Source organism: Erinaceus europaeus, chromosome 11, assembly GCF_950295315.1.
Source record: "Erinaceus europaeus chromosome 11, mEriEur2.1, whole genome shotgun sequence".
Classification (NCBI taxonomy): Eukaryota; Metazoa; Chordata; class Mammalia; order Eulipotyphla; family Erinaceidae; genus Erinaceus; species Erinaceus europaeus.
The window spans coordinates 11,125,113-11,137,373 of record NC_080172.1 but is presented as its reverse complement, the minus strand read 5'-3'; the positions used below and the strand labels follow the sequence as shown (position 1 = coordinate 11,137,373).

The following is a 12,261-nucleotide window of genomic DNA, read 5'->3' as shown; positions in this document are numbered from 1 at the left end:
CTCTGCCATTCTACTTTATTATTCTCATACTCATTCTCAGATTATTTCTTCCTGGTCTTTCCCTAAAAGTCTTTCCTTACTAATCACCGGCAGAGAGCTGGTCATAAATATGCTGACTCACTCACCATTGCAAAGGCCTAGAGTCCGCCATCAATCCTAGACATTCAGATGTCACATCAAACCCTACCCACCATCACTGCCATAGCTTTTTCTTCTTGACATATTTTCTGATGTCTTCTTTAATCAAGTATCTTCAACTGTGTTCCTCTTCTTCTCACTTAGAATGCTTTTCATTTTAATTCATTTCTACAAACATAGGGAATACTTAATGTTCATTCGTGACTGTGCTAGGTATCAGGGACACAAAATGGAAACATGTACGAGCTACTTTTAAGATTACCTCAGACTTTCAGTCTTTGCCAGCTTTTCTTTTTGTTCTATATGTTTTGAACATCTGTCAATTAACAGACTTGGTGGGAGCTATGGTAGTTGTTGATGGGAAGAGAGATGGGAGGCATAGGTGGAGAGTTATTTTCTTTAATATTGAAACTGATCTGAATTTCATATGGCACATATAAAGGCGTAAAAACTATATCCCTGAGATTTTATGGTATTGTATACTAATGCTATATTAAAAAAATCCGATTCATCTGTTCATTATTTTATCCCACATATATTCTCTGATTCATATTCAATATTTCTTCAGTTATGTCATTTGTAACTTTTGTCAGTTTCTCTAGGAATACCATAACAATAGTAGAAATGAAGCTAATGCTCCTAGTTCCAAAAAATAACATCAAATAGGTACATCTAAAGTAGCTATGTGTACTGAAATATATATTACAGACTGTGTATCATTGTGGCCTTCTTGGAACTTTTTTATAGGTCTAAAAAATTCAGAACAGGATGTTTAATTATGAAAGAGCCCATGTGTGGGAGGGGATGGGGAGAACCCTTCTACAGTACTGTTGGGCAAATAAGTTGGTCTAACTTCTGTGGGAAATAGTGTGTAGATCAAAGCGCACACACACACATACACACACACTGTGGGAAATAGTGTGTAGATCAAAGCGTACACACACACACACACACACACACACACACACCGATGTTCACAGCAGCACTATTTGTAATAGGCCAAGCTTGGAAGCAACCGAATGCTCAATGGCAGATGAGACTTAAATATGCTCAATGGAATATTTGTTCAGGTCTAAGAAATGATCAGATCATCTCCTTTACTCCATCTTGGATGGCAGTTGAGAGGGTCATATTAGGTGATAAAAGCCTGAGGGAGAAGGCTGAATACAGGATGACCTTAACAAGTGGAACTTGAGAAACAAAAATAACAACACAGAAAGGAACATGGACTAGTTGTGGTTTGTCATAGCAAAACCAAGGACTTAAAGGGTGTGGAGCAAGATAGGATAAATTTGAGAGGACACTGGGGATGGTAGAAAGAGATTTAAGTTGGTGTTGAAGAGTTGAAGCCAAGCATAGAGATGTAAGAAAGTGTAGTTATTAATAACTGCTTTGTACATCATAACTTCCTGAATAAAGTTATTTTTTATTGTCCACTTGTGTGTTCAATTTTTTAAATTTTACTTTATTAGGGGATTAATGTTTTACAGTTGACAGTAAATACAATAGTTTGTGCATGCATTTCTGTTTTCCACATAATACAGCCCCCACTAGGTCCTCTGTCATTCTTTTCCAGAATCTGTATTTATAAAATAAAATATTTATAAACAGTGAGTGAAATAAACAATTTAAGTTTTCACTTTAAATTTTAAGAGGAACTATACACCTGATGAAATTCTGAAAAGGCTATGAGTAAAGCATGTCGAAAATGAGAGCTGTGGACTGAGGAAGTAGCATAGTGGTTTGCTGTGAGACATTTTAAGCCTGAGGTTTTGGGGTCCCAGGTTCAATCCCCAGCAACACAAGTCAGCTGAGCTGTGTTCTGGTCTCTCTGTGTATCTTTCTCTTTATATATCTCACATTAAAATAAAGTACATATGAAAAATACGAACAGTTCTTGCATCAGGAAAACAGAAACAAAGACTAGGAAGAGGCAAATTTCTCAGTTTAAACTAATGTTCTAGTTCTTTACAGGTGTTTTGCTTGCATTATACGGGCATGTTATCAGTAACTAAAATGGTCTGTTTCACTCTGTAAATTTCATTTTTGTCTTCACTTTGTATTACTTAACTGCTTCATGTCTTTCCTTTAGTCCCCATATTTTTTTTTAGGTACCTCTTCCATTTTCCCTGTAATTTTAAAGACCATTTTCTCCTTTTCTATTCTTTCCAGGTTAGTTCTTGTTTCACAGATCTCAAAGTCCCAATCCCCACTCTAAACTTCAAACTGTCATACTTGTCCTTTTCTTTTTTTTGCCTCCAGGGTTATTGCTGGGGCTCAGTACCAGCACTATGAATCCACCACTGACTTTTTTTTTTTTTTTTCCACTTTGATGGGACAGAGAGAGATTGAGAGGCAAGGGGAAGACAAGAGGGGGAGAGAAAGATAAAACACCTGCAGACCTGCTTCAACTCCTTTCTACCCCCATCTCTGCTTAGGTGTCTTCTCTCCTTAGGTATAGGTTTCCAGGCATGCTTTTGCTGTTTTGAATGCTTTCCTTTTAAAGCTGCATTTTGCCTTTTATACTTAATGAAATAAATCAGGTGGAACAAGACAAACAATATTTCACTCTTATGTGATACACAAGACGAATGAGTGCAGTAAATAAAGCATAAACTCTTAGACTGTGAGCTTAAATTTGTGGTTATCAGCAGGCAAGGCAGGTAGGAGGGTGAGCCAGACACGTACAACGGGGCCTACCGTATGGTGAAGCGTCTCATTGGACTTAAGTGATGATGTTGTAGAAGTCTGTACGGATGTTACTTTGTACTTTTTTTTTTTTTTTTTAATATTTTTTATTTATTTTATTTTTGAGAGAGATACAGACAGAGAGAGACACAGAGAGAAATACCAGAGCACTGCTCAGCTCTGGTTTATGGTGGTATGGGGGATTGAACCTGGGACTTTGGAGCCTCAGGCATGAGAGTCTGTTTGCATAACCATTATGCTATTTCCCCCACCCCGGATGTTACTTTGTGATGTACACCTGAAACTGGGTTGGCAAGACTGCTCACTTTGTAGCTTTCAGAGTGGTATAGTATACAGAATAGTGCCTAGATATTTACATATATAAATGCTGAATTCTTGACAATTCTCCAAATCCCTACACAGGTATCCTGGAATCATGAAAGCACATACATAACACTTTGGCCTTTAGTTTCACAGGCAAGTAGTTTAAAAGAGAACTTACAAAATGGGAATCTTCTATTTTAAGTGGCAGATTCAAGATTCAATTTTTAAAAATTAGTGTGTGGGTGGCAATTCAGGCCAATATAGAAATCACTGAAGGGATCCCACACTCGCTCCGTAGGTCTGCTTTTAGCCCAGCATAGTCATTCATGTAAACTAGTACTTAGGGAGCCAAGTCTAACCAGACTTTTCCCTCCTAAACCCTTGTCAAACATTATTCCTGGGATTTCTCTATCTAAAAAAAAAAAAAAAAGGGGGGGGGTGTTGTTGATATTGGCATCAACGCACTTCAGACAAGAGGGACCAAGTGAAGACAATATAGTGCCAAAAACTTGCTCCATTATGGTCTGAGATCGGGTGCCAACTTGGGTAATGAGCATGACAAAGTAAGAGTCTATCCAAGTGAGTTAATCTGCCCATTTGAAGTCATTCATTTAAGACTTGCCAAAAATTCAACCGTTTTGCTTCAAATTTTGCCAAAGTACAGTCTAAAAAAACTCCATAAAAACAAGTCTTAAAAAAAACCTCCATAAACAGATAAATTCAATTAAGAGGAAAAAATACAATGGGTGGCTGGGTAAAGAATAAAGGTACATCATATAGAAGCAGTTGCCAGATGGTTTTTAAGGCATCTCAAAAGGCAACACCTATCACATAAACTAGGAAAAAAAAAAAAAAAGATTCCTGAAACTTAGCAGTTTTAATGCTAGAGGCACACAATGTTATAAAAATCGTGCCAAGGATGAGGGCCGTAAAATGACTCCCTTAATGCATTCCTCTGTCATGTGCACGGTCCAGGTTTGAGCCCAGGACCCACCACACTGAAGGAAATTTTGGTGCTGTTTCCACTTCAATAAAATCTAAGCCCCAAATTGATTCTGCCCAAGAATGAATCTAGAAACTGCCAGTCACAGCAGTTTCACAAGATTCCAGAGAAAAGACATGAAAACAAACAGCATTCTAACACCAATGTATCCTAGGAGCTACCAGAATAGGATTGAAATGTAGCAAGTGATTCCTTTTCCCCTAACTTAAGATAACCCTCAGGGACTAAGTAATAAGTAACAAGCGTCTTCTTCATCACTCATGAATCTGATACACTGCAACTATTAATAATCAGAGCCATTAACTTTAGCTTATTTCTACTATTCAAAATGATAGAACTGAGATTTTTCTGTATTATATTTGACTTGCTTTCCAACACATTTCAGCCTACTTTTATTCCATCTAAGATCAACACTGGTCAGTGTGGTCAAAATTAAATTTAGAAGTTTAAGCTATAGGTCAACAGGAGTGGGGGAAAAAAAAAGTCAAAAGCTAATCTGCATATTCTTATAGTTTTCTCCACCATGGTGGATCCTTCATGGAGAAAAACTAAGCAGTCCTTCAAAAAAGGACTAAAAATCTTTTTCCTTCAATCTGAAATGTCATTGGGGAACAACCGAAGTTTGCATTTTGATTCAATATCACTGCCGATGTTCTGACTTAGAAATCAAAAAGTAAATTTCAGCCCAAGAAGCAAGCTAAATCAGTTAATTAAGCAATATTAATATGACCCCCAAAGCACACTCAACTAACTGGATATTTCAGAGGCAGAGGGTTCATATCATTTTATTTACAAATACTTTTAATATGTTGAGTTCAGTTTTTTTTAGAGACAAGATTTCTTGAAATGTTCCTCTTCATATCTGTGAATAAAGACAGACAAAAAAAAGTATTAAAAACTGCATTCATTTTACAGAAAACACAACTTCATTCATATGGTCCATGTCCACGTGATTATGGTTGGCACATCAGAAAGCGTTTACAGTATCATGACATCATTCATACTGATTTGCTTCATCACATGCACCAAAGGTCCACCACATGCATGGCTTAGAGGAACCACCTCACTTTAAACTGTGACAAATAACCCTTATTTTGGAATGAATTCCAATTATCACAGGCTCACATATGCGGGGCAGAATATGGCGCTCAGACCCAGGTGGTGCACAAGGCAACATCCTCCACTTTTCCAAATGCGCTATTTCGTTGTGATAGGAAAGGACCATTGTAGTTATAACTAAGCAAAATAGAGTCAGAGAAATCGGCTAACTTCTGTCCTAGTAGTCAGCTCGGGAGACTTTCACTGGGAACGAGCTCCTGAAGGCTGCCCACGCAAAGACCCTGGCCCCTCACCAACAGACCTGGCGCTAAGCTTCTGGTGCCAGTCTCAGAGGCTCTCCAGGGAACCCCGGGAAGCTGCGATATAAAGTGCATCTCACAGGCTACCCAGACGCCGGCTGTTACTGAGCCGGGTAACAGCTATCTGGGCGGGGGCACACATTATAACACGTTCAAGGACCTGGATTCAAGCCTGCTCTCCCTACTGCAGGAGGGAAGCTTCGCAAGCAAGTATTGCAGGTGTCTCTGTCTCTTGCTCTCCCTCCCATCTCAATTTCAATGGCTGTGTTTTTTTTAATATTTTATTCCTTTTTGTTGCTGTAGTTATTATTTCTGTTGTTACTGATGCTGTCATTGTTAGGTAAGACAGAGAGAAATGGAGAGGGGAGGGGAAGACAGAAAGGGGGAGAGAAGGCTAGACACCTGCAGACCTGCTTCACAGCCTGTGAAAGGACTCCCCTGCAGGTGGGGAGCCGGGGCTGAAACTGGGGTCCTTATGCCGGTCCTTGTGCTTTGTGCCATGTGTGCTTAACCTGCTGGGCAACTGCCAGACTCCCAGTTTCTGTCTTATCAAATGAAGATTAAAAAGAAAAAAAAAGTTTGGTTATAAACCAGTAGCCACCAATGACACCTCTACATTTAAGTGAAGCAATGAACAGCCTCTGTATGCACAGGGATATATTGATGCCATGAGGGATGGGGTGGGCTGGGAAGGGGCAAGGAGAGAGCCGCTGCTTTGCGACGGTCATGAAATGTGCTTTCACCACCTGCTTCACAGATGAGCCGAGTCCTCATTTCTTAAGCAGCTGGTGTCTCACTATGAAGAAAGGTGCAGCAAATCCGGATCCCAAGTAAAGAGTCATCATAACTAACAGCCGCCATTTGTTTTCCACGGAAAAGGGCAAATTCTGTTGCAAAGGGAGAAAAAAAAAAAACCCCAAAATAACAGAAAGTTAGAACTTGAGAGCATTTGATTTTTCACAGACCCCCCCCCCCCCAAAAATAATAAATAAGTTAACGGAATGAATACGCTCGGCCATCATCAAGACATTCTGCTTAGGACCCGCCTAGAACCTTAAACCACAGTTCACACCTGGCTGAGTGCACAGAGACCCGGGTTCAAACCCCTGGTCCCCACCTGCGGGGGGGGGTGGGAGGGAAGAAAAGCTTCGTGAGTGAAGCACGACTGTGGGCGTCTGTCTGTCTGTATCTCCCCCCCCCCCCCCCGTCTTTGCAAAGTTTCTGTCTCCTAGCCAATAAAATGAATAAATAAATTAATTAAAATTTCTGTCTTTACCGAGCGAGCTACACCGGTACGTTTTCAGGGGTTCCCGCCTTGGGAGCGCGATTTATTTTTCTCATTGAGAAGCAAGTTCAAGACTCGCGCACGTGCGTCCATGGCACCGGCCGGACCCGTCGCTCTGTCTGTCTGTCCCGCCCTTTCCCACCGGGCCTCCCGCCACACCCCAAGGTCACCGCGGAGTCGGTGACGACCTCGGCCCGGGGCTGGGCCTCGTTTGAAAGGCGTCGCATGTTTCTTTTGGAAATTATTATCTTTCCTTTCTTTATTGCAACCACCAGAGGTTGAGTGGGAAAGGGGAGACTGACAGACAGACAGACACCTGCAGCCCGGCTTCACCACTTTTGCAACAAAATCTTTTCCCCCTCCTGCAGCTGGGGGGCCGCAAGGGGGAGACGGGTGTGGATGGGGCTCGAACCCGGGTCCTTCTGCGCGTTGGGACGGGGTGGTGGTGGTGGAGGGAAGCTCTCAACCAGGTCCGCCGCCGCCCGGGCCCCGCGACCATAGAAATCGAAGCGCAAACTCGGCCGTCGCGACCCTCCCCGCGCCCGGGGCGGCGACTCCCGCAAGGTCGGGGCGTGGGGGGGCCCCAGGGGCCCGACCCCCATCACTAACCTTCCCTGGGCCCTCCTCATAGTGGCTCCTACGGACCACAGAGGTCGTGAACCTCCGGATGCTCTGCCCCAGCATAGCGCTGTCAGAAGCTCTGCGAAACAACGCAGAGACCCAAAGAAAGACAAATGGCGGAGGCCCGACCGAAACCCGAGTCTCAACGACCTTGTTCCTGCTCGGAGCGCACGAGCCGAAAGGGAAGATGGGAAAGGGGGCGGTTCCCCCCCTCGCCCGGAAAACCGCGTCGAGGTGACGGGCTCTTGGGATTGTGGGAATTGTAGTCAAGAACTTCTGGGCGCCTTGTCGACCGCTGAGCATTATGGGAAGTGTAGTCTCGCTCTAGATTTTTGGAGGGGGCGGGGGTTAGAAGCTCTGGTGTTTTTTGTTTTTTTTTTTTAAACTAACAGTGAATTCTTCAAATACCAGTTCCTGTCTTGAATTTCTGTCCAGAGTGCGTTTCTGCAATGATTTTTGACTGTTTCTAAGGAAATATTTTTTGCAGTGACTGTTCCTTTGTGAAATAGGAAAAAGAAATACTTCTTTCCATGATTACAAGTTAGGTACCCAAGGTTAGTATTAACCATGAATGCTCTGTGAAATGTATGTTATCATGTCAGCCAAAGAATCAAAGAGGAAACACAGGCGACCGAGATGAAAAGCAAAAGATTCTAGGAAAGTGGAGTAAAAGTGCCAAGGGAAGGAACTGGAGGTGGGACAGAGGGCAGAGAAAACACCACCAACATGAATAGGTCTAAAGTATAAATAGAGGAACAGCGACTGAGGTTTGAGCCTTACTTGGACTAGGAAATGATGTTTTCCAGTTAAACATAAGCAAGTCCATAGAAAATCAACAGCAAGCCAAATTTCTCTGTGATAGTAGTGGACAAAGGGAAGAAGGAAATAATTGTTAGGCTATCTTTTGTTTTTAATTTAATTTTTTCTGATAGAACAGAGAGAATTTGAGAAGGAGGGGGAGATACAGAGTAAGAGAGATAGAGATATACCTGCAGCACTACTTCATCACTGGTGAAGCCTTCCCCCTAAAAGTGGGGACGTGAGGCTTGAACCTGGGTCCTTGCGCATGGTGGTAACGCATGCACTTAACTAGGTGCACCATCATTCAGCTCAACTGGCTTCTTATGGTGTGGGAGATTGAACCTGGGACCTCAGAGTCTCAGGCATTAGTCTGTTTGCATAATCATTATGCTACTTACCCCACTAATTTGCTTGTCTTTTCAAGTGTAGGACATTTGGATAGAATCAAAACGTGAATATTGTTCTTGATAAGTGGTTTGATTTTCTGAAAAGAGTATTCTTTTAAAGAATGAGTTTGTTTATATATGTAATATGACAGAAATAAAAAGGACACATAAAGAAAATTTTTAAAATTATTTTCCAAACCATTTTTCTGAACTGTTTGTTAATGACTAATAAATACATTTGTTAAATAAATCTAGGGGCTTTGTGGTAAGCCTAATCTATTAAATTTACTGCGGAGAGAAGTAATAATCTACCTGTCAACACATATGGTGGTAAATTAAAGACAACAACAGTTTCTTGTTTTTAAATATTTTTATTTTATTATTATTATTTTTTTTTGACACCTGCAGACATGCTTCACTGCCTGTGAAGTGACTCCTCTGCAGGTGGGGAGCCGGGACTCCAACCCGGATCCTTATTCCAGTCCTTGCGCTTTGCACCTCGTGCGCTTAACTGCTGCGCAACCGCCAGACTCCCTGTTTTTTATTTCTTATTTTATTTTACTAAGAGTGATACAGAGAAAGATCAGAGCACTTCTCAGCTCTGGCTTATGGTGGTGCTGGGGATTGAACCTGGGAACTCAGAGCCTCAGGCATAAGAGCCTGTTTACAGAACCATTATGCTGTCTCCCCAGCCTACAACAGTTCTTTGTGACTCTTCCCCACTGAAAGGCAAAGTCAAAATGTTTTCTTAGAAGTCAGGTAATGGGTAAGGAGTCTACACAGACAGAGACTGCTCCAGCTATAAGGAAGACATGTTATCCGTTTGGAGAAACCAACAGAGAGCCAGAAAGAACGAAAATGCTTATGAGGAAAGCTAAGGAAAAGAGAAAGAAGGAAGAGAGAAAGATAGACTGAATGTCCTCCAATTCTTCATGATATTCTCAGGTGACTATAAGCACCATCATGACTGGACTATTCTTTGTGAGGTACAATGAGCATAAACTGTCTAGTGGAGAGAAAATAATTGTTGCATTAAATTGTTTAGTTTTAGGGTATTTTTAATATAGTATTAGAAAAAAAATCCTTGAATAGGTACTATACATAATTTGTTATATCCTAGTAATTACACAAATCCTAACCATTTAAATTCAGTCAAAAGGCTGGTGAGAAGAAAAAATTGGAAACCATGCTAGAGAAACTTACAATTTAATGTGATTCTCTTCTGCTATAAAATAAATGCTAGAAAAATGAGACATTTCATGAATTGATTGGTACAAAATAGAAAACATCTTTAGGGACATGAAGTTTACTCTAAAGTTATATTTTAAAAGTAAAATCCATTTATTTTAAGTAGTGAGCAGGGTGTATGTCATAGAGTAAGTAATGTACTTTCCAGACTCACATAACTCTTTGGAGATGGAAATTTCATTATATACAATATATATATATATATATATATATATATATATATATATATACAAATACAAGTACAGTATTTGTCATTTCTCTCAACAGTTACTATATTAGATTCTTAAGGACTTATAGAGCTTATTTAAAAATGAATTGTTTAGTGAAGAAACTAAGTTTCTGTCCTGCACTGAAAATCTCAAGCTAACATGCTTCTTTTGATCTTAAGTTTTTAGAATTCCTTGGTACTGTAGAGTTTCAGTCAGAATTCTCCATTAACTCATATTTGAAATTTTATATTTTATGTAGAAAAAAGTATGCTTTCAGGAAAGAAGAAAATGTGATTCCTCTGAGGAAAGTTCTTCTGAATTACTTAGTAATAACCACTGGATGGAAAAGCATCACAGAATAATGCTCACTTGATCAAGCTATTTTGCTCTGTCTTATTTCCACTTTTTAGAAATTTCTCATTTATTTCTTTTTATTTCCTCCTGCTGTATTTTTCAAAATGAGGAAAAAAACAAACAAACAACAACCTTCATGAACTTTTTGAAGGAATTAGTTTATTCTTCCCTTTAAGACATTTTAGAATTTAGTTTTAGTTAGTTTTGAAATCAGCATTATAATTGTTTATGTATGACTATCTCCACATTAGAAGTCATGGTTCTTGGGTGGGGAAGATAGCATAGCATAGTGGGTATGCAAAGAAACCTTCTAAAGTCTCTGGTTCAATTCAGGCCACCACCAGAAGTCATCGCTGAGTAGTGCACTGGTGAAAACAAACAAACAAAAAGCCTCAGGAATCTAAAGAAAATAATAGTGTTTTAACTATTCCTTGTGTATCACACCACATAGTAAGTACTTAATAAATGTATCTCAACAAGTGTTTAAGCGTTTCCCACAAAGTGGGTTTGTTTGATATTCCTTATGAATAAACTGAGGTTTTGCATTTATAGCCAAATGTTATAGGGGTGATCTGTGTCCTTTTAGGGCATTACACCTGTATTCACAGAATGACAGTATGTTTCTCATTGTCAAATTAATGTTGATGCCCCAAATTGTTATATATATATTTGACTATACTATTATTTTAATTTTCCTTGCAACTTATAAACACTACATAGATAGACAGTTAATGCCATGCAAGTATAATATTCCCCATAGAAAGTTTCCCTGGATCTAAAGCCTCATCATTATTAGAGTTGTAAAAGGGGAATTACTAATTCTAAATTTGTTAACTATTTTATAACATTCAATAATATACAAAAACAAAACAAAGCCTCCCTCAATGTCCGTATCATCTCAGGTTTTGTCAATGGTACTTCTATCAAACTGCTGTTTGTTTCTTTGCTACGTACCCTAATCACTTTCCCCTTTCCATTCCATTCCATTCCATTCCATTCCATTCCATTCCATTCCATTCCATTCCATTCCATTCCATTCCATTCCATTCCATTCCATTCCATTCTTTTTTTTTTTAAAGAAATATTTTCCTACTTCATAATAGGATATTCCTGTTCTCTTTTTGCCCCTCCTAGTCCTGAGAATCAGAATTCCTTTGAAAAATCCAGGTTTCGTTTAATGGGAAGTGGTAACAGAGACCAAGCTGTGTATACTCTGTGTACCCATTGTAATCAGGATGTCTTTTTTCCTGACAGATTAGCATGTAACTGTCCACATAGAATTGAAGAACAGTTGTCTATACATATCTACATCTGTGTATCTTTTCTTTCACTTCAACTTTGAATCTACCCTTACAGGGTCCTTTTCCCCACTCTTAAGCTTTAGTTTTCGTCTTCCTTTTTCCAGAGTAAGAGTGATGATTCCCAAAAAGCACATTTGCTTATTTGTTCAAGCACAGAATATATCTATAAAAGGTTTAGAAGTACTTGTCTGTTCTAATATGATAGGCTAATCACTAAAGAGTCCAAGTTTTGTTTACATTCCTTCTTGCTCTCTACATAATCTTACTCAAAACTCAAGGTGTATATTTAAAACTATGTTCTCTTTTACACAGTAGACCTCTTCTCTCCTTTCTTCCTCTCCCACCCCTTTTACTCCCTTCCCTTTTCCTCCTTCTTTTTCCTTTCCTCCTACCAGGAACATCATCTAAACAGCAATGGAATACAGCAGTACCACAGCATCCCTATAACCCTCTATCTTCTTTGGTTTCAATTCTGTTGTCTTTACTGGTTTACATTTCCCCATGACTTATCCATTCATTGTTTCTATTGCCATTAGTATTCACTA

At 39.7% G+C, this 12,261-nt stretch overlaps 1 protein-coding gene and 1 non-coding gene across 3 annotated transcripts; both read right to left on the bottom strand.

The window, feature by feature from the left end:
- Positions 1 to 4,909: 4,909 nt before the first annotated feature.
- On the bottom strand, positions 4,910 to 7,735 carry LOC103109733 (uncharacterized). Of its 2 annotated transcripts, none has more exons than XM_007518848.3 (3): positions 7,406 to 7,735; positions 6,258 to 6,398; positions 4,910 to 5,015 (listed from the first exon to the last, which is right to left on the bottom strand). In XM_007518848.3, the coding sequence occupies exons 1-2, from the start codon at positions 7,718 to 7,720 to the stop codon at positions 6,282 to 6,284; spliced, it is 432 nt and encodes a 143-aa protein (XP_007518910.2). In that variant the 5' UTR covers positions 7,721 to 7,735; the 3' UTR covers positions 4,910 to 5,015; positions 6,258 to 6,281. The 2 variants fall into 2 exon arrangements, with proteins under 2 accessions (XP_007518910.2, XP_060057123.1); XM_060201140.1 differs by having other exon boundaries at positions 6,262 to 6,398.
- Positions 5,117 to 5,179, bottom strand: LOC132541629 (small nucleolar RNA Z39). Its single transcript, XR_009552759.1, has one exon. It is a non-coding gene; the product is annotated as a small nucleolar RNA Z39 (small nucleolar RNA).
- Positions 7,736 to 12,261: the final 4,526 nt, after the last annotated feature.

Excerpts from the sequence above, each read along its gene's own strand:
- LOC103109733 (XM_007518848.3), bottom strand. The coding sequence starts at position 7,720 with ATGCTCAGCGGTCGACAAGGCGCCCAGAAGTTCTTGACTACAATTCCC. Across the intron at positions 6,399-7,405 it reads ATGAGGAGGGCCCAGGGAAG|AATTTGCCCTTTTCCGTGGA; the intron begins GTTAGTGATGGG and ends CCTTTGCAACAG.